This window comes from Myxine glutinosa, chromosome 3 (assembly GCF_964187855.1).
Source record: "Myxine glutinosa chromosome 3, kmMyxGlut1.1, whole genome shotgun sequence".
Lineage (NCBI taxonomy): Eukaryota > Metazoa > Chordata > Myxini > Myxiniformes > Myxinidae > Myxine > Myxine glutinosa.
Window position 1 is genome coordinate 38,287,887 of NC_136263.1, and position 27,507 is coordinate 38,315,393.

General features: G+C 43.1%; 1 protein-coding gene across 2 annotated transcripts; it reads left to right on the forward strand.

The window, feature by feature from the left end:
- The first annotated feature begins 733 nt into the window (after positions 1–733).
- On the forward strand, positions 734–27,034 carry LOC137418927 (CMP-N-acetylneuraminate-beta-galactosamide-alpha-2,3-sialyltransferase 1). Of its 2 annotated transcripts, XM_078773899.1 has the most exons (7): positions 734–763; positions 906–1,603; positions 9,814–10,010; positions 12,180–12,344; positions 20,969–21,014; positions 22,086–22,205; positions 26,021–27,034. In XM_078773899.1, exons 2-7 carry the CDS (start codon positions 1,244–1,246, stop codon positions 26,192–26,194), a joined length of 1,062 nt encoding a protein of 353 aa, XP_078630025.1. In that variant the 5' UTR covers positions 734–763; positions 906–1,243; the 3' UTR covers positions 26,195–27,034. The 2 variants fall into 2 exon arrangements, with proteins under 2 accessions (XP_078630025.1, XP_067961179.1); XM_068105078.2 differs by having other exon boundaries at positions 741–1,603.
- Positions 27,035–27,507: the final 473 nt, after the last annotated feature.

Genomic DNA, 27,507 nt, shown 5'->3' on the forward strand with positions numbered 1-27,507 from the left:
GCTTCCTTGCTCAAGGGACCGGAAGCGGAGGTGAGGGTGTTTTGGGTCGAGAGGTCTTTTGGGTCTTCGGGGAAATTTGGTGGTTCAGGGTCTTTTCGGTCTTCGGGGTGTTTTGGGTCTATTGGGTATTCGGGGTCTTTAGATTATTTAGGGTCTTCATGGCTTTTGGGTCTTAAGGGTCTTTTGGTTCCTCAGAGTCTTTAAGGATCTTTTGGGTGTTTTGGGTCTTCTGGGTATTTTGGGTCTTCAGGGTCTTTAGGGTCTTTAAAGGTCTTTTGGGTCTTCGTGGTATTTTGGGTCTTTGCAATATTTAAGGGTATTTTGGGTCTTCAGGGGGTCTTGAAGGTCTTAAGGGGTTTGGGGGGCTTAAAGGGTCGTCAAAGGTCTGAGGGGTCTCAGCAGTCTGAAGGGTCAAAAGGTATACTCCAATAGTACAAGCAGTCGGGTACTAGTAGTAGTACGTCATTAAGAGTTCACGGATTGTGTTTTGGGTGTTAATTTTATTTGAAAAAGAAGAAGACGTTTTGTTCACAAATATACAAACGTACAAACAAACATCACCAAATACGTTTTCTCTATTATAATAAGATTTCCTTGACTCCAAACTAGTATAAAATTGTGGATCCAGATGCATGTAGTATTGTAATGAGCAAGAGCAGAAAAGTCGCCACGTCGTTATATTTTAATGTTCTGGCTGCTGTTCGTATAGTGAGGTTTGCATGCATGCATGCATGGTCGGTATTGCGCATGCGCGAGCTGGCAGGTACGTTGGCAAGTACGAGCTGGCAGGTACGTTGGCTCGTCGATATTGGACCGATGTCGCCTCGTTATGTAAAAGTGTGATGATTAAAAGCTGATGTTACAACAAAACCTTGAGGTGTTTCGCTTGGATATTCGCTCTGAAGGAAGGAGAGGAGTTTACCGTTACTGGTGTAGGGAGGGAGCGGTGACCAACACTTCAAAATGGCACACCGCAACTTCCTGATCCTCTCCACGCCATTGAGCACGTAATGGTGAAGGTGTTATGACGTGAACTGCAACATGGTCAGCCCGGATCTCTCAGTAACTTCTTTCCCCTGCAAGGATAACCGTTTTGTGCGGTTTGGTGAACGATTTATATATATATTTTTTTGAATCGTTACCTCGTAGATTAATAAATAAATTAATAAAACGAAGTTTAAACGATTTTTTTTTAATTGTGGTTATTTTCACGGTAATTCGTTCTACAGACTGTATAAGCGTCATGGCGATCAGAGTGAAACTGTTCTTTGGGATTTTGGCCATCGGCACCTTTTCCTGTAGTTTTCTCTTCTTGATGGTGAATCGATATTACGGGTTGAATATTTTGAACAATGCGATCGTGATGTCGATATCTGGAGAGAGAAACGACGAGACGGGATTTAGCGAGAGTAGCCCGACGGACATGACGAACTCATCTCACCTGTCCGGTTTCTTTAAACGGCTCTGCAACCGGGACACCTACGAGGAGATTCGCAATAACAGGTCGTCGCCCTGGTTCGTGAAGAGGTTCAACCCATCCATCCGGCCATTCTTGTCACCTCTCTCACAAGGAATCGCTCGGGAAGACTTCGACTGGTGGCAGGTAAGATTGTTTTCACTCCTTTAATGTACGAGTAATATGCCTGGAGTTTACTTGAAAATAATTATGGTACAAGTGTAGTGTGCGTCGATTATAACAAGTATAAATGGTGTGGATGGATTATAACGAGTATAAATGGAGTGTGCGTGGATTATAACTAGTATAAATGGAGTGTGCGTGGATTATAACGAGTATAAATGGGGTGTGCGTGGATTATAACTAGTATAAATGTCATATGGGTGGATTATAACTAGTATAAATGGAGTGTGCGTAGATTATAACTAGTATAAGTGTCATATGGGTGGATTATAACTAGTATAAATGGAGTGTGCGTGGATTATAACTAGTATAAGTGTCATATGGGTGGATTATAACTCGTATAAATGTCATATGGATGGATTATAACTAGTATAAATGTCATATGGGTGGATTATAACTAGTATAAATGGAGTGTGTGTGGATTATAACTAGTATAAATGGAGTGTGTGTGGATTATAACTCGTTTAAATGGAGTGTGGTGGATTATAACTCGTATATATAGCGAGTGGGATTGTGGGTGGATTATAACTTGCATAGAGTACAGGTGGATTATAACTCGCATAGTGTGCGGGTGGATTATAACTCGTATAGTGTGCGGGTGGATTATAACTCATATAAAGTGTGGGTGCATTATAACTCGTATAGAGTGGGTGTGGACAGGGCCGGATTTAGACATGTGGAGGACCCTGGGCAGCCTTCAGTAGTGGAGGCCCACCCTACCTTAGAATACTAAAAATGTGACAAGACATAGTTAGTCATCCCTAAAGTATATTTTTCAAGTACAAAGAATCTGAATAAGAATGTACATCTATAAACATCATGATCAATCTATATAAGAATCTAGTTCCTATGTTTCAAGCAGAAAGAATTTGAATAAGCAAGCAGGCACATCGATAAACATCATGATCAATCTATATAAGAATCTAGTTCCTATGTTTCAAGCAGAAAGAATTTGAATAAGCAAGCAGGCACATCTATAAACATCATGATCAATCTATATAAGAATCTAGTTCCTATGTTTCAAGCAGAAAGAATTTGAATAAGCAAGCAGGCACATCTTTAAACATCATGATCAATCTATATAAGAATCTACGAAGTTCCTATGTTTCAAGTATAAAGAATCTGAATAGTGAATAAGCAAGCAGGTCAATCATGATCAATCAGAAGAATCTAGTAAAGTACCTAATACCTATATTTACAGACCAGGCAATTTATGAGACTTGACCCTTGCAAAGTCTTGGATCAATTTGTCGAAGTCGATCTCTCTGAGAATGTCACATTCAATACTCATCAAGGCCAGGTGACGGAGGCTATCATGACACATTGTAGTACGGAGTCTGTTCTTGATGAACTTCATTTTACTGAATGAACGTTCTCCAGAACAGTTTGCGACCATGAGCACCAAGTACATCCGTAGCATTATCTCGACATTTGGAAATGTATCCGCAACTTTCTTGTCCATCAACAGTTTGTAAAGGAAATGTTCTGTCCCTATCTTATCATCTTCGTATTCCAGTAAATGAGTGAGGAAGGCTGCAAACTGCACAAGTTCAACACCAAGTGTTTGACTAGATCATCCTTGTACTCGGCAACCAATTTTGCTGCAGCCATTGGCGTACCTAAGGTATGGCAGGTATGGCACGTGCCCTGGACGCCACTTGAAGGGGGGCGCCACTGAGCAGTTTCTATTAAAGTCAGACAAGCCATCCTCGGATAGTGAAAAAAGAATTTTCTTCATATGTATGATCTGTCTTTGATTATCATGGCTGAGAAGCACGAGGATGGCTAGATTGTTAAACCACTTGTATAAATTATTAGGTAAAAATACAGTGCTGGGAGCTACATGACCACATACCTCACAGTACCACTGCTCAGTGCCAACTGGCAGTAAGACCATTCTCCTGCGCAAACTAGGGAGGTAGTCTAGAATTTTGTGCAAAATCTGTGAAATTTAATGTTCTTATTAAAAGTGCCATTTCCTTATTTCAGAGAATTGTGTAAGAAGACCATGAAACGTTTCTTCATGAAGAAGAAGGAAAGTGGAGCTGAAGGACGGAAGAGACGAAAGTTGGAGACAGAGGAAGCCAAGAAGTCGAGCAAGTTCTTCATGCCCTTCTTTGAAAAGCCCGGAACAAGTTGTTTGACACGTTCCATGGAGTCGCCTGCACCTGCTACAAGTTTGTTAGAATCCGAAGGTGGATCAAGTACAAAAGCGTCACAAGCTGAGGAGGAAGTCAAGTCAGATAAATCCGAGTATGATGAGATTAAAAGTGAGGCTGCCAGAGAGAACGTGGACATGACAGGAGGGGAAGACGATGGTGGTGGTGGTGATGTTGAGTTTATTGACGAGATTTTACCTGACGAGATTGAACCTGACGACACTGAACCTAGTGAACTGGATGGTGTCAAAGATCCTCGAACTGTCATACCAGAAGTGATTGAACAGCATGACATTGGACTTCTGAAGTTCGACAAGGATACTGGAAAAGCAATTCTACCTGACGCGTTGAGAACAGAAATAATAAAGCTGGGTTCGAAGTATTTCCAGAATCTTCGCATTGCTATTCAGATAATGCTAACCATCGCAGTTTCCATCGCCAGCTGTGAGAGATTATTCAGCAAGTTAAAACTAATACTTTCATATTTGAGAGCCTCAATGGGTCAAGGCAGACTCTGTGATCTTGCTCTGCTGAGTGTAGAAAGAGAAGAAACTGAAAAAACTGACTTTGAGCACATCATAGACCAATTTTCACCAGTGAAAGCAAGGAAGGTGCAGTTGTAATTTTCATGTAGTGCCATAATTTGTTAATTAAAAGATTAACGAGCTTGACTTGTATTTTTGAGCTGATTTTATGGTAACGTTATCTAAAAGATGGGTGTCAGATGTTTGGACAGGGGCACAATTTCAGTGCTTGCCATAGGTGCTACTTTCCATAGATACGCCCCTGGCTGCAGCTGCTTCGATTTCATCGCAGTCCAGTGATTCCAGTTTACGCAAGAAGCCGAAAAGAGAACAGGTGTTCTCATAGGCTTCCAATCGTTACTCCAATGAACTCAGAAACTGATAAATTACTGGAAGAAAATTCTGAACTCGAAATTTTCCGACAGTGAGAGTGCAGTTTCTTCTGATCGTCCATATGTGGAGGCCCACTGGTTGTGGAGGCCACTGGGCAACTGCCCAGCTTGCCCATTCCTAAATCTGGCCCAGGGTGTGGTTTATAACTATGATGGAGCTCACTGTGCTCTTGGGAACTTTCAGCACTCCAGAAATTGTTTTATACCCTTACCCAGATATGTGCCTCCTCACAATTCTATCTCTGAGTTATGCGAACAGTTCCATGGACTTCATGTTTTTGTTTCTGCTCTGACATGCACTGTCAACTGTCAACTGTGGGACTTTGTATAGAAAGGTTTTTTTTTTTTTTTTTTTTGGATACAAGATCGAGGCTCGTGAAAGAGCGAACATTAATCACACAGAAAGACAAACCGACACATAAAACAAATAACATCGGGAGCGGTAGACAAGATGGGGAGAGAGGGGGAAGGACACAAACACAACATTTGAGAGCAGGGACCGATGTCAAATCAATTGAATTGCCACAGATGGACTCCAATCAAGTTGCAGAGGCATCTCAAGGATGATTGCAGGAAATTGGATGCACTTGAGCTCAATTTGAAGGGTCATAGCAAAGGGGTTGAATTCTTATTGACTCAAGACATTCTTGGGAAAAATCCTAGCGGCATAGAAAAGACCCCTTTATATTGTTGCTTTTTGGGGAAACCGCTAAGAAGTAATGGTAACGACCATACAGGTTCCTTAGAATCGTTATTTCATAGCAGAACATTATCTTAGTCCCTTCCCCTTATGGGTAAGTATGTCGTTATGCATTGGGGAGGGAAAGACAGGCCCTCCACTCATAAGGGGATAATTTGCCAGGCAATGTATACAGGCTCAAAGGCACATCATCCAAGCACCAGGTAAAGTCCCTTTGAGAGGGCTTGTGGGGGCAGGGGAAGCAACACTCTACCAATCAGCAGCCCGGAGAACAGCCTCAAACAGCCCCCGCCTCTCGCCAGGGCTGGACAGAAAGGCCTGGGACTTTGTTCGCTCAGCACGTGTTTTTCGCTCTCTGTGCACGTGGCCTGCCGGCCAGTCTCTCTCTCTGCTCCCTCTGGCTGCACGTGTGCATGACGGAATCTTTCTGCATGAGGCCACGGCGTTCTCTTTACTCTCCACGAGATCATGACGTGCTTACTCCACATGTCCTTGGCACTCTTCCCTGCACGGTTTCTGACGCACTCACTCTGCTGAGTTCCTGACGCTTTTTTTACCTGCTCGAGTTCGTGCTGAGGATCGCCTTTACCCGCTCGGGGTGCTCGATGGTGACATTAAGACAAAGGTCGTCGTGAGGAAAAGCATCGGGTAACATTGTAACCATTTGGTAGCAGGATCCCGATGTTCGTTTTCCCCTCCCCTCCCCTGTGAATGTGTGCTAGGTGCCCTTGTTGTGTTTATTCGTAGTAATTGTCATAAGGCATAGATTAAGCTATGTTTCTACCTCTTGTCCCTTTTTCTTTCCGACCGATAAGTTGCACTGTACATATTTGTAAATAAATCAAATCGTTTAACGTTTCCTTTCCAATTGTCCGCGAATGTCCTTTCTTTCATTGGTCAGCCATTGCTCGTACCTAGAGTAATGATCGGTCATAACAAAATTAGCATCAACCCAGCGGGTACCAACGGTTGCTCGGCCGTCTAAATATCCATCCAGGAACAAAAGTGGTACACCGCCGTAGACAGGTATGTTCCCCGATTGGAACCGTCACATCGTACAGGTAAGCAGCGTCAGACGATTGGACCGTGCTATCGCGTGATGGACCAATTGGCATTTGTAGTTGCTGGTTTGCAACCTGCCGAAGTACGAAGTTATTCGTGCGTGGCAGCCTCAGGTCCGGTAAGTTCGGGAGGGAAAGGAGGCTAACCCTTTCCCTCAGGATACCCATACGTTTGGGGATAAGCTAACCCTTTCCCTTTATTTATCCCATCTCGTCTTCAGTTGTCTTACCCTTCCTCCCATTCATGGTACACTGAATCTTGTGGTGAGGCAATGGCCCTGAAACAACTTCCCTTTGCCTCTTGGAAGGCAAATCCAACTGAAGGCAATCTCAGTTCCTTCCACCAAGCTCGGAACAAGTGTGTGTCTACCCTCAGGAGTGCCAGGAAGCACTATCTCTCCACACTCAAGAATGAACTCTCAAACCTGTCTCCTTCCTCCAAATCCTGGTGGCGTCTGGTCAAAATCCGTTTCTGTCATTTGTTCCCCCTCCATCCCCTCCCTCACCTCAAATGGCTACACAGTTGACACCGCACGTGACAAAGCCGAATGCCTCAACTCTGTGTTTGCCTCAAAATCTTGTGTCCCAAACCCATATCTCTCTGTTCCCACCTTACCCAGTCGAACCCCACTGCTCCTGGACTCTGTGTCCTTCTCTCCTGACAAGGTGGAGAAGTTTTTGTCAAACCTCGACTCTGATTCTGCAACTGGACCAGTCGGCATCAGCCCACGAGTCCTAAAATCCTGCTCTTCCGCTCTATCTCACCCTCTCTCTGTTCTTTTCACCCTCTCTTTTGCTCAAGGTCATCTGCCAGCATCTTGGAAATCAGCAAACATTACTGCTTTACACAAAAAATGTGCAAAAACAGATCCTTGCAACTACAGACCAATCAGCCTGCTCCCAATTATCAGCAAAGTCATGGAATCCATCATTGCTTTGGATATCAAATCCTTCCTCTTCTCCAATGGCTTGATTTCCGATCATCAATTTGGATTCAGACCAGGTCATTCTACTCTGGACATGTTGCTTCTGCTGTCTCAACAATCGATGGAGGTCCTAAATGCCAAACAGGAAATCAGAGCTGTCTCCCTTGACATATCATGTGCCTTCGATACGGTCTGGCACCCAGCTCTGCTTACCAAACTCTCCTCCCATGGTATCCATGGAAATCTCCACGCTTGTCTTGCGGACTTCCTCTCTGGTCATAGTCAACGTATGGCCCTGAATGGATTTCTCTCATCGCCCCTTCCTCTTCTGGCTGGAGTTCCCCAAGGTAGTGTTCTGGGCCCTGTGCTTTTTCTGGTCTTCATCAATGATCTCTCTGACTCTCTGGAAAATCCTCTCTATCTCTTTGCTGATGACTCCACTCTCTGCCACTCCATTCCTCATCCCTCAGATCGGCAGTCTGCAGCCTCCTCGCTCTCTGCAGACCTGGACAAAATCACAGACTAGTCAAACAAGTGGAACATGTCTTTCAATCCTGACAAATCTCACACTCTTACTATGTCTCTCCGAAAAGACCGACTGGACAACCCTCCCATCTACTTTCTCAACAATCCTCTCCCAGAAGTTCTGTCGCTCAAGCTTTTGGGTCTCACTATCTGCCATGATCTTTCTTGGGAAAACCACATTTCCAAGCTGGCCTCCAAAGCCAGTCGCCGACTGCGCATCCTCCGTCGTGCGAAGTCGTTCCTTGGCACACCTGAGCTCCTCACCACATACAAGGCTTTCATCCACAGCTCAATGGAATACTGTTCCCCCCCCCCCCCCCCCCCTCTGGGCCTGTGCTCCTCCATCACACCTAGCTCGACTTCACGCTGTTGAAACCAAAGCTTTCAGAATCATTGGAATCTCCCAATAGCCAAGGAAACTGCTTCGGCAGCCCGATGCATCGTCACGGTGCAAAAAGGAATGGTCATCATCATCATCATCATCATCATCATCATCATCATCATCATCTGGTATGTACCATGTGGCAAACTATAGAAAAGAAGGGACATTCCATAGTTTGTAGAAAATGCCAAACAATAGAAAATAAGGGACATTCCATGGCTTGTGGAAAATGCCAGACGATAGAAAATATGGGACATTCAAGAAATCTCTTATGCATGCTGTAATACCCTTGTTCCTAGGAGGAACCAAGTAATGCTCTAGAAAAGTTTATATAAAGGGGCGCCCTACATCTGGCAAAGGAAATACATTTACTTCTTCATGCATCTGTATAAATCAAATTGGTGCACCTTTTTAAGTCATAAAATCTTTAATAATCACAATGACTAATACCAAGATACTTGGGAGGGTAGATGAATGAATGAATGATCGTTTTAAGGCCATTTTTCCCCGCTAGAGCGGGGGTTAGCCTTGCGGGCCCCATGACAATCATGGCTCCCTGTTTGAGGCAATGTTTTTATGGCCGGATACTCTTCCTGACGCCAATACCCTCAAAAATATATCATGAATCTTTAAAGCAGGGGTTCTTAACCTTTTTCCCTGTCAAGCCCCCCAACGGATTGTCCACGATGTCCCCATACCCCCTTCGTCAGACTGTTGACTGACCAAGGCGCACCTAAGGTGCGCATAGCTCGGGGGGCCTGGGGGCATGTCCCCCTAGAATTTTTTTGATTTTTAGGTGCTCTGTGGTGCATTCTGAGGGGTGTTTTTACTTTAATTGCCTATTTTTTTGGATGAAAATTGGTAACTTGTTACTCAGAAAATGGGCCACGTTCGGGGATCCGTGCCTGATTACCAGTCCCATTAGGTTCTAGTGTGACTTCAAAATATCTCAATAGCTTAGCTTAGTTATATATTTATTATATATTTAAAGTTGATATTTCATTGATTTTATTAAAATTTAATATTATAATTTATTACGAGTCCCATACCCCCAGATTTTGGTCCCCATACCCCCAAGGGGTATGGATACCCCAGGTTAAGGACCCCAGCTTTAAAGTGTAATTTGTACGATAAATATAAATTATTGATTTATGTTTCAAAAGCTTTGGATGTGTCTTGGAATATGAAATTGGTTTCTGAATGGTCAATGAGGTTATGCAAGAAGGTAGGTCATTGATACAAATGTTTATGGTTCTGGTGGGAGTTATGGATTTTAAAGTGTATTGAAATAAGTTCACTTTTGCATTATGTATTATTCTCTGATAATGACTATTATTTACTTGTTGCATACAATTTCTAGCCCGATAAAGCGATGGTAACTAGAGTATGCACATGGATCTAGATTGCATTGTATACAATGAAATATGATGAATTGTGCAAATACTGAATATTTGGGTGTTACCCTACCTCACCCCCTTTCTTTCCCCCTGCCCCCACGCACCCAGAGTTTGCAGGTACATGACATCAGCTATGAAGCATTTCTTGCTTTCCTAAGAAAATTGGACAAGCTTCTGCCAAACTCAGAACTGCTGTTCAAAGAGAAGACGCGCGAATGTATAAGTTGTGCCGTAGTAGGAAATTCTCAGAATCTAAATGGATCAGCTTTTGGAAACGCTATTGACTGCCATGACTACGTGTTCAGGTAGCTACCTATTATAGGGATAGCTAATATAGGGATTGGAAAATAGCTGTGATAGAAAGCATGATTTTCTGGGGTACCCGTCGTTGCTCGGGAAAAAAGTACCTAGTCACTTTAAATTATTTAGAAGATTATATGTATAAGAAGGCGAGGGTTTCATGATGCTATGGACATTGAAAACCTATGGAGCTATTGCCCTCATGGTAGTTACTTTTTGCCTGCTAGCTGGCAGCAGCACTACCTGAAGCCACATCCCATATACACTTTATAGCGGCTTTTGGTGGCCTTAAAACAGCCTTCATGGCCAACATGAGGCAGCTTTAAACATTGCCCAGATTCTGAAGTACTTTCACCCAAATTTGGGGCCTCAAGATTCCACGGTTCAGCTGTGAAAGAGTACCGCACAAACAAACACTTGAAAATATGTATATACAGGGTGTTCCAAAAAGACCTGGCCAACTTTGGTTGTTGATATATTTAGTACCATAAATGATGCAATAATATCCTTTGTTTTATATGATGCATAAACTCAAAAGTTTTCTTTCGTTTCAGGTTTGGTGGTTTAATGTAACATAAAATGGCGACGCCACAGGAGAAAGCTCCGTGCGTCGAATGGTTCATCGAGACGAGATCCGGCACGCAAGTTGAGCGTAATTTCCGTACAAGGTATGGAAGGAATCCACCATCATGGATTAGTATCAAAGAGTGGTAAAAGCGGTTTAAGGAGACTGGAAGTTGTCAGAAACAGAAAAGTATCGGTCGACCAAGCACAAGTGCAGCAGATGTTGAAGGAGAGCGTGAATCATTTCAACAAAATCACAGAAATCAATCCGACGTGCATCCAGAGGACTGGGATTACCAACCACCGCTGTACACAGGATTTTGCATAAAAGACTGAAGCTTTATGCCGATAAAGCTGCAGATTCTGCAGGAACTCAAACCAAACGACGGACCCAAATGCAAGGTGTTTTTTTTTTTTTTTGTATACAAGATCGAGGCTCGTGAAAGAGCGAACATTAATCACACAGAAAGACAAACCGACACATAAAACATACAACATCGGGAGCGGTAGACAAGATGGGGAGAGAGGGGGAAGGACACAAACACAACATTTGAGAGCAGGGACCGAGAGACATGGAGACATCGAGAGATCTGTGAGAGGGAGAGGGCTTTGGGGGGGGGCATGGGAAGGGGGGCATGGGAAGGGGGGGCATGGGAAGGGGGGGGGTGTTTGCCTTGGAAATGCTCAGTCACATAGAGCATGACGAAGATTACCCGAAAAAGGTCATGCTCGCAGACAAAGCTTGCTTTCTTGTATTGGGGAAGGTCAACCAGCACAATGTGAGGATCTGGGGTTCTGAAAACCCCATTGTGGTCATTGACTCCATGACTGTTTGGTGGGTCCTTTTTTTGTTTGTGGAAGATGCATTGACCTCAACAATTTACATGAACATGTTGGATGGATTCGCCTTCACACAGATTGAAGACCTGCAACCCAATATCATTTTTCAACAGAACGGCGCTCCCCTCATTGGGTCTTAGTCGTTTGAGCTGTCCTAAATGAAAAATTTCCATGACGCTGGATTGGCCAAGACAAACCAACCACCTTGCCCCCATGATCAGACATAACACCCCTTGATTTGTTTTCTTTGTGGGTTTGTCAAAGACGTTGTCTACAACACCAGGGTGGCAAATCTGCAGTATCTTCATTCTTGGATCACAGCCACATTTGCACTGGTGGACACAAACATGCTTAGCCGAACATGGCAAGAACTCATGTATCTCCTTGATGTCCTGCACACAGCAAACGGAGCTCATATTGAAGTGTATCGATGGTGTGCACAAAACTTTGAGTTTCTGTATCATACCAGAGGGTATCGTTATATCATTTGTAGTTCTGGGTCATTTGTAGTTCTAAATATTTTAACAACCAAAGTTGTCTGGGTCTTTTTGGAACACCCTGTAGATTGTGCTTCAATGCGTATGTCCAGGCCATATCATTTTTACAAATTGATATTTTATCATCAAATCTTAACAAACCTTTATTATGAAAATATGTTGAACACATGAATAAAATGTACAAAAAACTTTAATCTGTAGTTTTCATCAAGTTTTGTTCGAGTACAAAGCAGACGTGGACCGCCTTTACATTTCTATTTTTGTTTCATACAGAATAAACTTCGGTCCAGTCAAAGGCTTTGAGAATGATGTGGGGACCTTCACCACACATCGCTTTATGTTTCCTGGGACTGCCACAAACGTTGCCCAAGGAACAGGTCTCATCCTCGTCCCTTTCAAGATGGAGGATCTGAAATGGCTGAACAACACACTGACGAAGTACGCTGATGCTGACTGTATTCTCGAAAGTGAGAATGTTGTTTTCGATTTGCTGAAACTTGTAGAGCTGTTATAATTCAAGGCTCAAGATATTTTTTCTCAAAATCACAATATCTTGGGTTTCAATGTGTCTTTAAGGGTTCCGACAAAATGGGGGTAAATTATTCTATCAAAATTAGGAGAATTTACACAGAGCAGCACAAACATAATGGTGTTACGATTCTTGTCTTGGGGGTAAAATTGGATAGAGTAGAATCGTTATTTCTTCATGCATATCAGTGTAAGTGTACTGTAATTTCCTGTGACAGGTAAAGCATTTACGCAGCTCTTGTCCTTCCCACCCAAATTCCTGCTTCTGAGCCCCACTTCCCCCCACACCCCACATTTTTGAATCTTCCATAATGTTTCTGTCCATACATGGTGTTTTCCTTTCAGTGATCAGCCAATCGGGGCACCCCTCCATATCCTCCCTCCCACCCCACTCCCTGCCCCACGCCCCCTCGCTGGGGCAAGCGGCAGGATGCCAGACTAGATAAGTGGTACCAGATGATGGCATGCCTGGTGTGTGTCCAATCAGCACACAGCAGAAATGTGCTCAACCCGAGCGGCGGGACTATAAAAGGAGCAACCCAGCACAATATTGTGCCTGTAGTTCTGGGTGGTTGTGCTCTGGGCTTCCTGCTGTGTTTGTGGCTTTGCGGTTCTGCTATAGAGAGTTGGTGCTGGTTCTGTTCACGCTCTGATTCGGGCTGGTTCGGTCCTTGGTGCCTGTGCAACAGCGATCCCTCACAGCTCTCCGGTGCCTCCTCATAGCTCGGGTGTGGTTCTGTCTCTACCTGGCTGGCGCAGAGAGCATGGCGAGCCCAGCGCGGGAAGCGGCCTGCACGGACCACTGTAAAAAGCCACCACCATGTGGCAATCATTGCCATGTGGGGCAGGTTCCATTCTCTTGTCTATGTCATGTCTATCCCCGGCTGAGTCCCATGAATGCTTTGTCATTAACCCCACGCTCTTTTAAAGAACTAAAAAAAGAAGTACCATACTCTAGTCACAACCTGCAGACACAATCCAAGGATGGGCTGATTGGGAAATGCGCATTTAAAGCACTCTTAAAAGAAGAACAACCTGATTGGGAAACAAATTTAATGCACGATTAAAAGATTAACTCGACACCTCTTATCCATGTCACCCTCCCCGCAGTTATATCAGTACGAGCTGATTTGTCACATGGTCATGGATTGCTTTACCCCAATATAGGGCCATTCAAAAATTGTTATGCTATTTTGAAACTACATGTTATAGCCATGACAGTATAGTTATCAATAGCTTTTAAGTTGCTTTGCGTAACACAACGCTTGATTACGTAATGCTCGAGCTCGATTACCTTAATTTCGTCTCGTGCTATGGTGGGTGGAGTCAAGCGTCAGATGTGGGTGTGGTCCGGCAGCTGTCCGACCAATGGGTGCATATTTCAAAAATCGACCCCAGCATGAATCCCACCAACAGAAACGCGAAGCTCTTGTATACCTGTGACATGTCGCACGTAAAAACGGGAGGATATTGTAATAGGCTCCATCTGTCGGTCTGTCCACTCATCCATCTATCATGTTATCTCCTCCTAAATGGTTGTGCAGAAAATCATACTTGGTAGTTATGATCACCACATGGCAAGAAGGTGCAAGAACGGTATATTTTGGCTCCGTCTCCTGTGACCCTGGGGTGGAGTCAAAAGGTCAAATACCAAAAAATGCAAATACAGCCAAATTGTAAAACACTTTTAATGAAACTTTGTACATGCAATCATCATTAACCAACCATTCCTTTCACGTCTTGGGGTGAATTGGGCTACCGAGGCAGTTTAATTGGCTAAGGAGTACAATCCTGGATGGGTCGCCCCTCCCCACCCCCAAACCCTCATTCCCCCAACCGCTCCCCCGGTTCATTCTCTATGTGTTGGGGACCAGCTGTCAAAACGGAAGATCTTTTTTCAACTCAAAATTTGATGTAGTGTCATTCCTGGTGGAACATTTTGCCATCTTTCAATTCTACTACAAGTAGGGAGTGTGGGGATTTGTGATGGTGCGCCATCGACTTGACTCCAGTTCATTATTCGAGTTACCTCGTGGTTCCGAGGAGGCGTATTTGTTTTAGTATTCATTTGATCGTTTTGTTTTACCACATCAGTGGTCCTGTCTTCTTCATCCATGACCCATTTTCTTGTAAATAAATCTTGTTTGTTAGTGAGAACCTATGTGCTCATCGAGAAATAGGCTACATAGCGTATAGATAATTGGGGATTTATCCTTAACAGACAGTTGGGTCTCCCACTCTAACTGTGCACGGGCATTATAAGTCACTAGAAAAGCGAATTGTTTGACTGTTCATGTTTGGCCAAATTTGTCAGGCTAATTTGCCACAGTCTTGTGGTTTTGAAACACCGATTCATGCCCACATTATCTGGATGGACGTGGAGACCTCTCATCCCTTACCTGCGTGGCGGCACTAAGGTCTTTAAGACCCACGACTGTAACAACAATTTAAGAGGAGTTCCAATGAAAGTTGCTCTTTCATTAAAAGGACAGCCTGTTGTGTTTTTTGATTATCTCAACACACATCCTTCATGTGATAAATGTTTGTCCAATATATTGCTATGTGACCGAATAGAGATCTGCAGAGACGGTATGTGGCGAGACTGTCTTGGATAACTGTATAATTGTTTATTTATCAACCTTTGCAAAATAAAAACAGTTTATAAACAAGCTTTGAGCCAAAACACAATGTATAAACAAGAAAAAGAGCAATGAGAGATTGCAAACCCTCACCGGGATGTATTTTCAGTGGTTTATTTAAGGCTTTTGTGTTAAAACAAATATTGCGGCCGAACCACGTGACTGATGACGTCATTATTTTTCTCTAAACTAATTTATTCCTCGATTATTCTCAAGAAATTTCATCTTGATCGGATGAAGTTTTGTACTTGTCGAATTATGACGTCATAATGGAGGCACTTATGATATCATCTTTAACATATTTTATTCCCCATGGAGAGTTCTTTACAATGAGCCATGTCTCAATTTTTTATATTCAGCACTTTCAGAGATATAGAGGCGCAGAATTTTTCGGTTTTTCCAAGATGGCGGCCGAACCACGTGACCGATGACATCATCATTATTTTTCCCTCCACCAGTTTATGTCGACATGGCGCCACTGGCGTCACTGGGTGGGTGCGGGTGGTGCGGACCGCACCGGGTGACACTATCAGAGGGGGTGACACCAATTTTTTGCAGTGTCAAGGCTTTCCGATCTTGCGATATTATCAATTGTAAGTGAGTTGGCGTAAGGCATTGATTTCGATGAAGTGATTCACAAGTTCGCAGATTTGAAGGGCAGGAACGGAAAGTTCTGAATTAGTCGAGATGTTCACCAAGTGCTGAAATGCTGTGTATTTGTTCCTGTTTATTTTTATGGTATTATTTCATTATGAGTATATTTCCATATGCATTTGTCTACAAGTTCTACATTATTTGGGCCGTTATTGATTATTATGCAAACCTAATCCATTAATGTATCTCATGGAACAATAAAGTTTAACGTTAAAATCAACATAATTTTGATGTAGTTCTTAAACGTTTTTACTTCGAATTATATTGTTTTCTTACCGAATTTTCATTTTAACCACAAGAAACTATGTAAATGTAAATACATTTAGGCTGTGCGTATGATATTGTAATTTAAAGGTGTAATTTTAATTTTGCTCGTTGTTTATGTCACATCTATTGCCATTACATTCAGTGATTATACAGAAATTACGATTTACGAGTAACATTAGTACAAAAACATTACTAAGGATTCTGTAGGGTCTGGTATGGGAGGAGGTCCATGTAGTCAGGTTCATTATGTTTTTTCGTTCAAAATTTTGGGAGATTAGCAAAACTATACATTGTTTGGAACATTCAGAGCATGAGGAATCCGAAAATCAATGTTGGCATTTGCACAGACACCTGCATGGCCGCAATTTTGGATTTTCAAAATCCAAACAAATTTTTTCGGGAAAAAAATTTTTTTTCAACTTCAATTGTTTATAAAAGGTGATATCACGTATATTACAAATACATTTCTGCAAAATAATTGTTTGAATTATGATTGGTGTACACCATGACAAAACGGCAACTCGGGTACGGTCATTTATCGATATATCTACACATCTGGGCAGTGTCTGTGTTGTCACTTAACGACTCCCTCAAACTTTTGTTTCCGTGGTTGTGGTGTTTTTAAGAACGTGGTGGTGGTTTTCAATCACGTGGTGGTGAGGTATTTTTAATTATGTGGTGGTGAGGTGTTTTTAAATGATGTGGTGGTGAGGTGTTTTTAAACCACGTGGTGGTGAGGTATTTATAATTACGTGGTGGTGAGGTGTTTTTAATTATGTGGTGATGAGGTGGTGTTTTGAATTACTTGGTGGTGAGGTGTTTTCAATTATGTGGTGGTAAGGTGTTTTGAATTACTTGGTGGTGAGGTGTTTTGAATTACGTGGTGGTGAGGTGTTTCAAATTACTTGGTGGTGAGGTGTTTTTAATTATGTGGTGATGAGGTGTTTTGAATTACTTGGTGGTGAGGTGTTTTGAATTACGTGGTGGTGAGGTGTTTTGAATTACATGGTGGTGAGGTGTTTTTAATTATGTGGTGATGAGGTGTTTTGAATTACGTGGTGGTGAGGTGTTTTGAATTACTTGGTGGTGAGGTGTTTTTAATTTCGTGTTTCGTGGTTGTGAGGCGTTTTCAATTTCGTGGTGGTGAGGTGTTTTTAATTTTGTGGTGGTAAGGTGTTTTTATTACGTGTTTTATGGCTGAGGTGTTTTTAATTTTGTGGCTGTGAATTGTTTTTAATTTCGTGGTGGTGAGGTGTTTTTAATTTCGTGGTGGTGAGGTGTTTTTATTACGTCCGTGTTTTATGGCTGTGAGGTGTTTTTAAATGACGTGGTGGTGAGGTGTTTTTAACTTCGTGGCTGTGAGGTGTTTTTATTACGTGTTTTATGGCTGTGAGGTGTTTTCAATTTCGTGGTGGTGATGTGTTTTTAATTTCGTGGTGGTGAGGTGTTTTTATTACGTGATTTATGGATGTGAGGTGTTTTAAATTTTGTGGTGGTGAGGTGTTTTTAATTATGTGGTGGTGAGGTGTTTTTAATTATGTGGTGGTGAGGTGTTTTAAATTATGTGTGGTGAGGTGTTTTAAATTATGTGGTGGTGTGGTGAGGTGTTTTAAATTATGTAGTGGTGAGGTGTTTTAAATTATGTGGTGGTGAGGTGTTTTAAATTACGTGGTGGTGAAGTGTAATCGTTCCAAATTTCCAGTCTGCACCTACCCCTCCCCGATGTACGTGCTGAGGGGTTCTTTCTTGAAAAAAAACATTGAACCTAAATCTTCAACCTAAATTGCCTATAAAAATGTAATATCACAAACACTACAAATAAATTTGTGCAAAATAATTGTTTGTATTATGATTGGTGTAAATCATGACGACACAGCAACTCGGGTACAGTCATTATCCTCAGCTAAAATAAGCCCGTGCCTCAGTAACAACGCGTGGTGAGGCGAGCGCAGCGAGCCGAGCCAAGCTAGTATATATATATATATATGTATATATATATATATATATATATATATATATATATATATATATATATATATATATATATATATATATATATATATATATATATATATATATACATACATCAGTCACTATGCGACCCCCATATCATCAGTGGAGAACCGCCAGCAAGGTGTCCCATACAGCTGCTGCTGCACCTTGCTGGGAGCGATAAGCACCGCCTGCCACACGGTAACGTTATCTCTGGTATCCACTCATCATATGGAGTCGACCTGGTTGCGGTTGGGAGTTACTAATAATGGTATCTGTAATCTGGTTCTCCAACCTAATATATATATTTATTAGGGGGCTCCCATACCTAATTTGGTAGTTATTGAGACTAGTGAGATATCCGTGCTGCGCATGGGTGGGAGGCCAGAAGCAAACAGGCAATGCAGATACGGCGAATGCTAAAGCATGAAACCAATAAATTCCACATTCCTGTGGCACCCTCAGTCACACATCAGACATGGACAGCAAGTTTATTTTTATTTTTTGTTTTTTTTGTATACAGAGTCGAGGCTCGTGAAAGAGCTAACATTTATCAAACAAACAAATCAAACAAACAAGCAAACAAAGTATATAAAAAAGGGAGCGGTCGACAAGATGGGGAGAGAAGGGGAGGAAGTACACAAACACAACATTTGAGAGCAGGGACATCGGGAGATGTGTGGGAGGGAGAGGGCCTGGGGGGAGGCAGGATAGGTATAAAACGCAAGGACACCAAGGACTTCCAGGAAAGAAGTCGGCACCTCAAAAAAGTGGATTTGGGGTGAAATTAGCGGGGGTAGAAAAGATCAAGATTTTGGATTGGGGAAGATAAGAGATGGTGGTGAACAGCCGTTTTAAAGACCTGGAGGGAGGAGTGGGATTGAAGAGAGTGAGGGAGTTTGTTCCAGAGGCGGGAGAAAAGAGGAATGAAGGAGTGAAGGTGAGCAGAGAGTCTTGATTTTGGCAGTTTAACCATAAGAGGGTTGCAGGCAGATCTTGTGCGACCTGTAGGAATATTTGGGGGACAGAGCCCAGAGAGAGCTGGGGGAGCAAGGCCGGAGAGGAGTCGGTAGAAGACGGAAAGACCACCAAACTGCCTGCGGTGAGTAAGTGAAAGGCCCTCAGAGATAGCGTCATCGCGGGAGATTCCAATGATTCTGAACGCTTTGGTTTCAACAGCGTGAAGACGAGCTAGGTGTGAGGCAGGAGCACCAGCCCAGAGGAGAGAGCAGTACTCCATTGAGCTGCGGATGAAAGCCTTGTATGTGGTGAGGAGCTCAGGTGTGCCAAGGAAGGACTTCGCATGACGGAGGATGCCCAGTCGGCGACTGGCTTTGGAGGCCAGCTTGGAAATGTGGTTTTCCCAGGAAAGATCAGGCAGATAGTGAGACCCAAAAGCTTGCGTGACAGAACTTCTTGGAGAGGATTATTCAGAAAGTAGATGGGAGGGTTGTCCAGTCGGTCTTTTCGGAGAGACATCGTAAGAGTGTGAGATTTGTCAGGATTGAAAGACATGTTCCACTTGTTTGCCCAGTCTGTGATTTTTTCCAGGTCTGCAGAGAGTGAGGAGGCTGCAGACTGCCGATCTGAGGGATGAGGAATGGAGTGGCAGAGAGTGGAGTCATCAGCAAAGAGATAGAGAGGATTTTCAAGAGAGTCATAGAGATCATTGATGAAGACCAGAAAAAGCACAGGGCCCAAACACTGCCTTGGGGAACTCCAGCCTGAACAGGAAGAGGAGATGAGAGAAACCCATTCAGGGCCACACGTTGACTATGACTAGAGAGGAAGTTCGCCAGCCATGCGTGGAGATTGCCATGGATACCAAAGGAGGAGAGTTTGGTGAGCAGAGCGGGGTGCCAGACCGTAGCGAAGGCACGTGATATGTCGAGGGAGACAGCTCTAATTTCCTGTTTGGCATTGAGGACCTCCATCCATTGTTGAGACAGCAGAAGCAGCATGTCCAGAGTAGAGTGACCTGGTCTGAAACCAAATTGATGATCAGAGATCAAGCCATTGGAGAAGAGGAAAGATGAAGTTCGTGAAGGACTTCCATTAAAAACGTATAGAAACATCGATCGTGGGTCCGTGGCAAATCTGCATATGGTGATCCACAAAGTTCACGTTTAGGAAGTAGAAACCATCACGGCGTGTCGTCATTTACTTGAACTCGATATCTCTTTTTTCATTCCAAACAACATAATTCCAATTACAAATTAATCACCAAATAAACTTTTAACAACATTGTTGATGTTTCCTTCATTGTAAAAACTACCAAGTCAACAGTTAAAAGGATTTTGAGCCGATTTGTGTTACGGCCTTGGCAAGATCGATGGAGACAGCGATCTGTTGGCCTATACACCGCCCAAATAGCTCAGTGGAATTCTCTCATGTAGAGATTAAACTCACGTCGTTTGAACTTTGGCCAAGGTCATTATTTACTTTTAATGATGTTTATATACGAATCAAAAAGAAGATAATTGGTTTTGGGTCGTCCTTTCCGCATATCTCGTGGGATTGTGAGTTGGAGAGACGGCCGTGATGGCGGGGAGGGGTTTGGCATTCTCTCAAACAGGGATTCAACCCATGTCCTTATAAAAGGTCTTTGTCCGAGGTCACCGAGTCCGATCGGTGCAGCCGTGCAGCGATCGGTGCAGCCGTTTGTGCGGCACCTGGGAAAATAACATTATGCTGGAGTCCAAACCTGAAAATGCTGGAGGCCAAAGCTGAAATTCGATAAACAATATAGCCTATTTTACTCCAGGAGATCCCAGGATTACCCACCCAAAATATTGTTGGGATCGGTTCAGCCGTTTTTGCGGTACCTTCAAACGGACAGACAGACAGACAGACAGACGGACGGACGGACATTTGGTGAATTATAGTAAGATGACATGAACATCGTTAATACTCTTATAAAAATTGTTGTCACAAACCAGCCTTGTATGAAATGTCAGATTGAGAATGTGCTTTTGTTTGCAGAATGTCCAACAAAGAGAAGACTATTATCTCCACAGAAAGGAAAAAGGTGAAACACCAAAAGCTAAGCTTTCTGTCTCATAATGTATTGTCACGTCTGGGGTCATCACAAACGTGTTTGCCTCTGCACCAGAGGTCTTCTGAATGTCTCTGTGAATTTCGGAAACGTTCACTTACTGCTGCGTTCAGCGAAATTAATCCACTCTTTTCAGTTCCCCAAGGTCACCCAAATGAACTGAAATTGACGGCACACGCACAGGAGACAGATGGATGGAAGACGTTTTCTTACCTTTTTCGGGTTTATCTATGAAGAGTATAGGGGACTAAGGTGGACAGGACGAGCAATTTGAAACAGTGAAAGCTAAACAGAAGGACACAAACAGGGAAATGTGGACACACAAACCTATGTAAAATGATGAAATGAAATAAATAAAACCGAACCCACACGAGGCGCCACAGATCGCATTTTCACAAACAAGAGGATTGCATACGAGGACTTCACTTTGCGATGCTTTGAGCGTAGAGCGATGTTGCATCCCGATATGGAAGCATGATCGAGAAAACGATAGCCAGTGACGATGTGAGCCAGAGACGAGGAGCGAGAGGAAACAGAGCATGATGTTTTTTTTCCAAAAGGTCCCACTCTAACTCTGTACAGGCTTGCAAGACCCAGCCCTCATGTCCCTGTCCCTTGTCCACCGCTTTGCCTGCACACCGGGAGCTCTTGTGTGCTCTCCATACCCTTTATGTTGGCACTTTCCACTTTTTCAAACAAGTCCTTCTGGTCTGCCCTCGATCCGGTCTCAAAGCACTCCTTCAAGCTCCCCCTCCCTTCTGGGAGGAGTCCTCCCCAGGGCCGTCCTGACCAATAAAAATCGAAGTATATTTCCTCTTCTGGGTCACACAGCACACTATGCCATCATGGTTGGCACACACTGACCAGACAAATCGTGATGGTCCTTTTGGAGTGTGCAGCCTCCGCCCTGTTTTGGAGTGTCCTTTTGGAGGGGGGGGAGGGGTTGTTTTTTTCACTGTCAATATCTTTTTCATCATTGTGGAAGAGTCTGCTTTGATCATGCATGATTATAATTTTTTGAAAATTGAATGGGTGTCTCTGCAGGTGATTGTCTACAATCCAGCCTTCATTCACTATGTACACAACAACTGGGCAGAGAAAATAGGCCGCTACCCTTCCACAGGTTTTTTGGCTGTCGTTTTTGTTCTGCACTACTGTGATCAGGTGTGTACCCCAAAATGACCTCCGCCACCAAGGTGGATTGAAGTTATGTTTTCATCCCTGTCTGTCTGAGTTTCTGTCTTTCTTTGAGCGGAATATCTCAGAGGTCTACCGAGTGCCCTTTCTAGTTCTTATCTAAATTCCAAGCCCCATCCTATTCCTAAATATTGCATCGTATTATTATGGCCACCCAGTCGTCACAGTTGCCCGATTCAAATACAGCGAGTCACCTCAATGCGACTAACGGTCAACCGTTTTGGGGCCTTTCCCGCTGGATTACGTGTCTAATGCCACGATACCATATGGAATGGAAGCCTGAATCGGCACACAGCATTACGCCGATGAGGCATCTCACGTCTTTAGGCTGAATGAACTTGACACACAACAACAACAAACAACAACATGCATTTTAAAGGCCATTTTCCCTACTAGAGCGGGGGTTAGCCTTGCGGTCCCCATGACAATCTTCTCCATTTTGCCCTATTTTCTGCATCTCTCCTTGTTAACCCCCTTGCCCGCATTTCTTCTTCCACCATCTTCAGCCAAGTCTTTCTCGGTCTTCCCCATCCTCTACTTCCTTCTACATTCATTTCCATCACTCTTCTCAACCAGTCACTTTCATCCTTCCTCAACACATGACCAAACCATCTCAACCTGTTCCTCTTCACAGCATCAATCACAGGCTCTATTCCCATCATCTTTCGCAATTCATCATTTGTCTTCCTCTCTCTCAACGATACTCCGCACATCCGTCGAACCATTCGCATTTCCACCCTTTCCAACCTTCGTTGCTGCTCTACGTTCATTACCCATGTCTCGCTCCCATAAATCATAACACTTCTCACACATGCAACCCTCTTATGGTCAAACTGCCAAAATCAAGACGTTCTGCTCACCTTCACTCCTTCATTCCTCTTTTCTCCCGCCTCTGGAACAAACTCCCTCACTCTCTTGAATCCCACTCCACCCTCCAGGTCTTTAAAACAGCTGTTCACCACCATCTCTTATCTTCCCCCATCCAAAACCTTGATCTTTTCTACCCCCGCTAATGTCACCCCAATTCCACTTTTTTGAAATACCAACTTCTGTCCTGGAAGTCCTTGGTGTCCTTGTGTTTTCTACTTCTCCCTCCCTCCCTCCCCCCCCCCCCCTTCCCACGCCTCCTCCCCCCAAGCCCTCTCCCTTCCACACATCTCCCTGCTCTCAAATGTTGTGTTTGTGTGCTTCCCCTTCTCTCCCCATCTTGTTTTCCGCTCCCTCTTTTTATATATTTTGTTTGTCTGGTTGATTTGTTTGTGAAGTAAATGTTAGCTCTTTCACGAGCCTCGATTCAGTATACAAAAAATAAATAAATAAATAAATACACCTTTCCCTTCAGCTTCAACGACACTCCCCTCATCATCAGCACGCCACTCAGTTCCCGAAACTTCTTCCATGCACATCTCACTCTAGCAACCGTTGCCGAGTCTGATCCACCTTCTCCATTCAGCATGTCTCCGAGGTAGCAAAATGTTTTCACACCTTCCAGCTTCACGCCATCTCCAAGATTCAACTCAACATTTCCTCCATCTGCAGCTTCCTCTGTGCACACCTTACATTTGAATGTAGCTGCCACACTGGTTAATGACCCTCTCAGACCACTACATTTTTGATGAACCCACTCAGCGCACATTGTACACTGAATAGAGTTCACTCCGACACCCTTCCTACACACAGCACAGGGCCACTTCCCAGTTCTTTCCACCTCACCACATGCTTTACCAGTTGTAACCACTTGACACTTGTAACCACTTGTAACTTGTGACACTTGTAACCACTTGTAACTTGTGACACTTGTAACCACTTGTACCACTTGTAACTTGACACACAACGCGGTCTGCATATACAATTATATGCCGCCACCAATTATCCCTCAACGGGTCATTCTTCATCATTAAGGAGGAACCACAACAGGCAGAATTCACCTCCATTATTAGGTATATTTAATCGAAATAGCACATAAAGGGGAATATACAAGAAGCAATCAGTGTGTCGTGAATAAATGGTAACAACTTCTTACCCCTTACTGATACACTCCCACATACCAAACAAGCGAACGGAGATCTAAGTCCTTAGGGCCCAGTCAGACATTGTACAATAGATAGACAATTGCGGGGGGGGGGGGGGGGGGGGTGGGTGACGAGACGGAATAGAGTTGCGGACAGACCTGACAAAGTCTGGAGAATGGGTACATGCAGTGCCGGCACTCAAAAAGCGTGGACGTCTTGTTCCGCTGGCTGAGAGAGCGAGAACCAAGGAAGGCTCCAGCTCGGTGGGGGCGTGGCTTCTGTACAGAAACTATCAGTCAGATGCAACCTTCATCTCGGGGCCCCCGGGTTTTTCCTCCCACTTCCTTCATTGCCTCCACCTTTATGGACTTGAGCAGGCACGTCATGGATGACACTCCACGCCCTCTCCCTCCCATGCCTGGGTGGGAATACTCCTCCATGACATCTCATTCCGAAGCAAGATGTCTTGAAATTGCCAAAATCAAGACTCTCTGCTCACCTTCACTCTTTCATTCCTCTTTACTCCTGCCTCTGGAACAAACTCCCTCACTCTCTTCAATCCCACCACTCCCTCCAGGTCTTTAGAACAGCTGTTCACCACCATCTCTTATCTTCCCCCATCCAAAACCTTAATCTTTTCTACCCCCTTTAATTCACCCCAGATCCACTTTTTTGAAATACCAACTTCTTTCCTGGAAGTCCTAGCAGTGTCCATGTGTTTTATACCCCAATCCCCTCCCCCCAAGCCCTCTCCCTCCCACAGATCTTCCGATGTCCCTGTTCTCTGCTGTTGTACTTGTGTACTTCCCTCTCTCTCCCCATCTTGTCTCCCGCTCCCTTTATTATACGTTTTGTTTGTCCGATTGTTTTTTTTGTGATTGATGTTAGCTCTTACACGAGCCTCGATCTTGTATACAAAAAACAAACAAAATAAAAATGTGAACCACGACATCTCATTCCGAAGCAAGATGTCTGTGAGCTCATATCTGTGAACAAGATATCTCAAAATGTTGTGGACGGATTCTGACGAAATTTTGTGCAGAGGTTGCGTATGTGAAAAGGAAGAATTGATTCAATTTTGGTGGAGATTCGAATCCAGATCCGGATCAGAGAATTTTAAAAGTGATTCTTTACCATTGAGTGATAGGGCTAAAACCGACATATAGTAGGATATCTCAAAAAGTAATGGGCAGATTTGGACGAAACTTGGTGGACAGGTTGGGTGTGTGACAAGACTGAATCGATTCGATTTTGGTGAAGATCTGAATATGGATTCGGATATGACAGTTATTGAATTTTTAAAGTGATTCTTCACCATTAAGAGATCAGGTGAAAAGCGATATATAACATGATATTTCAGGATAACTCAAAGCAGAAAGTAGGATATTTCAGGATATTCAGACAGAGAGCAGGATATCTCAAAAAGTTATAGAAGAGTTATGACTAAACTTGGTGGACGAGTTGGTTTGGTGACAAGAACAAGCCGATTACATTTTGGTTCAGGTCCGAATCCAGATCCGGCCTATCAGTGGGATACAAAACAAACTGTTCACCAGGTGGAGGTATGCTCTCTACCGAGTACCATTCTAGTCTTTTTTTACCTTAATTATGTTATGCTAGCAACTGTCTTATTTTGCCTACAACTATTTTGCCTATTACTCTTTGCTAACAATAAAGTTGACTTTTCACTGAAATGTATGAAGGAAAAATGTTTTACAATATTGATTCTTCAATCTAACTTTGCCATTTTCATTTTGGTCTTACCTGCAGGTGGATTTGTTTGGATTTGGCCAGGACAGTCATGGAACGTGGCTACATTACTGGGACAAAAAGCACAAGGGAATAGGGCCAGAGCACAGTGCTAACAATGAAAGGGTAATGCTTGAGAGGATGAGGGATAACGGAATTATTCGTATATTCAGGAAACAGGAGAGCAGAAGATAAAATGGTTGCCATTTCAGATGATGAATGACATGGGCCAATATGCAAAAACAGGTCCACTAAAGGAGTATGACTACTTTGTCTGTTGTAAAATTTTAACTGCTACTAAATGTTAGGTATATATTATGTGAGGGGCATCGCCAGGGTGGATGTGGCTCCAGGAAGTGGTACAATTATTTATTTATTGGCTTTGATGGATGAAAACATGAATGTCAACTACAATACAACACAGGCTGGTTTCTGTGAATTTTTTAAATTATCAAATCGAATGTTTGACCTCAGGGTTCCAAGCTGATTTATGTGACACAAATGTAAAAGCGAATGTGATCATTTATAAATATCAAACAAAATTTTTGGGTTTCAAAAATCGATGAATGATCCAACATGCTCAAGACTTCTACGAATAATTCACTTTGGGAATAAATGTTTCGCAAAAGGTTAAAATTTCTCTTTGTCTGAATGTTTTTTTACAATTAAAATAACCTGAAACGCTTTCTTTTCAATGACTTGCATAATTCCAAGTGACCACTATTGTCTCCATCTTACTATAATTCACCAAATGTCTGTCCGTCTGTCTGTCCCAAGGTACCGCAAAAACGGCTGAACGCAATGAAATTTTGGGTGGGTAATCCTGGGACCCCCTGGAGTAAAATAGGCTATATTGTTTTCCCAATTTTCCAGTTTTTCCAAACACGATGGAATAATATTTACTGATATGAACAGTGATGTGGCTTTTATTGAAATTCTACAAATACTGTTTAGATTTTGATGATTTGCATGTGATATGATTTAGCAGATGTTTGTATAAATCGTTTAAAATAAAAAAAGCCTTCAATTTCTGATATTTTGCCTTTTCATTTTGGCCTCCCAATTGAAGCCCCACCCACCCGTAGGGCAGGTACTGTTACTAGTAACCATAAAACGAAAATCTGCTCACAGCAATCCTTATGACTATCCCTTGCATTAGCCAGGGAGGTCAGTATCTTACTGCAATGTAATGTAATCAAGATAACAAAGGAGAATAAGGTCAATGAGAAACATTTTCAAAGGAATCCTCATATGGGATCATACGGTAGAAACGCAACAACATGATTTCCTCTCACCTTAGTTAGCTCCTGTAAGACTTATTAGAACTGGTATGACCAATAAAATGAGATCATCGATTCCAAACACAGGTAGTATGGAGCATCAGTTCTCCCACAAATTTGTCACCTTTTGCAACAAAGATTGTCACAGATAATTTCTCAAATGTTTGCTCATCAGTGATGGTTACATTTTCTTTCATCGTAATTCTGAAGGGTTTAAATGTGAATTTG

Excerpts from the sequence above, each read along its gene's own strand:
- LOC137418927 (XM_078773899.1), top strand. The coding sequence starts at position 1,244 with ATGGCGATCAGAGTGAAACTGTTCTTTGGGATTTTGGCCATCGGCACC. Across the intron at positions 1,604-9,813 it reads AAGACTTCGACTGGTGGCAG|AGTTTGCAGGTACATGACAT; the intron begins GTAAGATTGTTT and ends CCACGCACCCAG. Across the intron at positions 12,345-20,968 it reads CTGAACAACACACTGACGAA|AATGTCCAACAAAGAGAAGA; the intron begins GTACGCTGATGC and ends TTTTGTTTGCAG.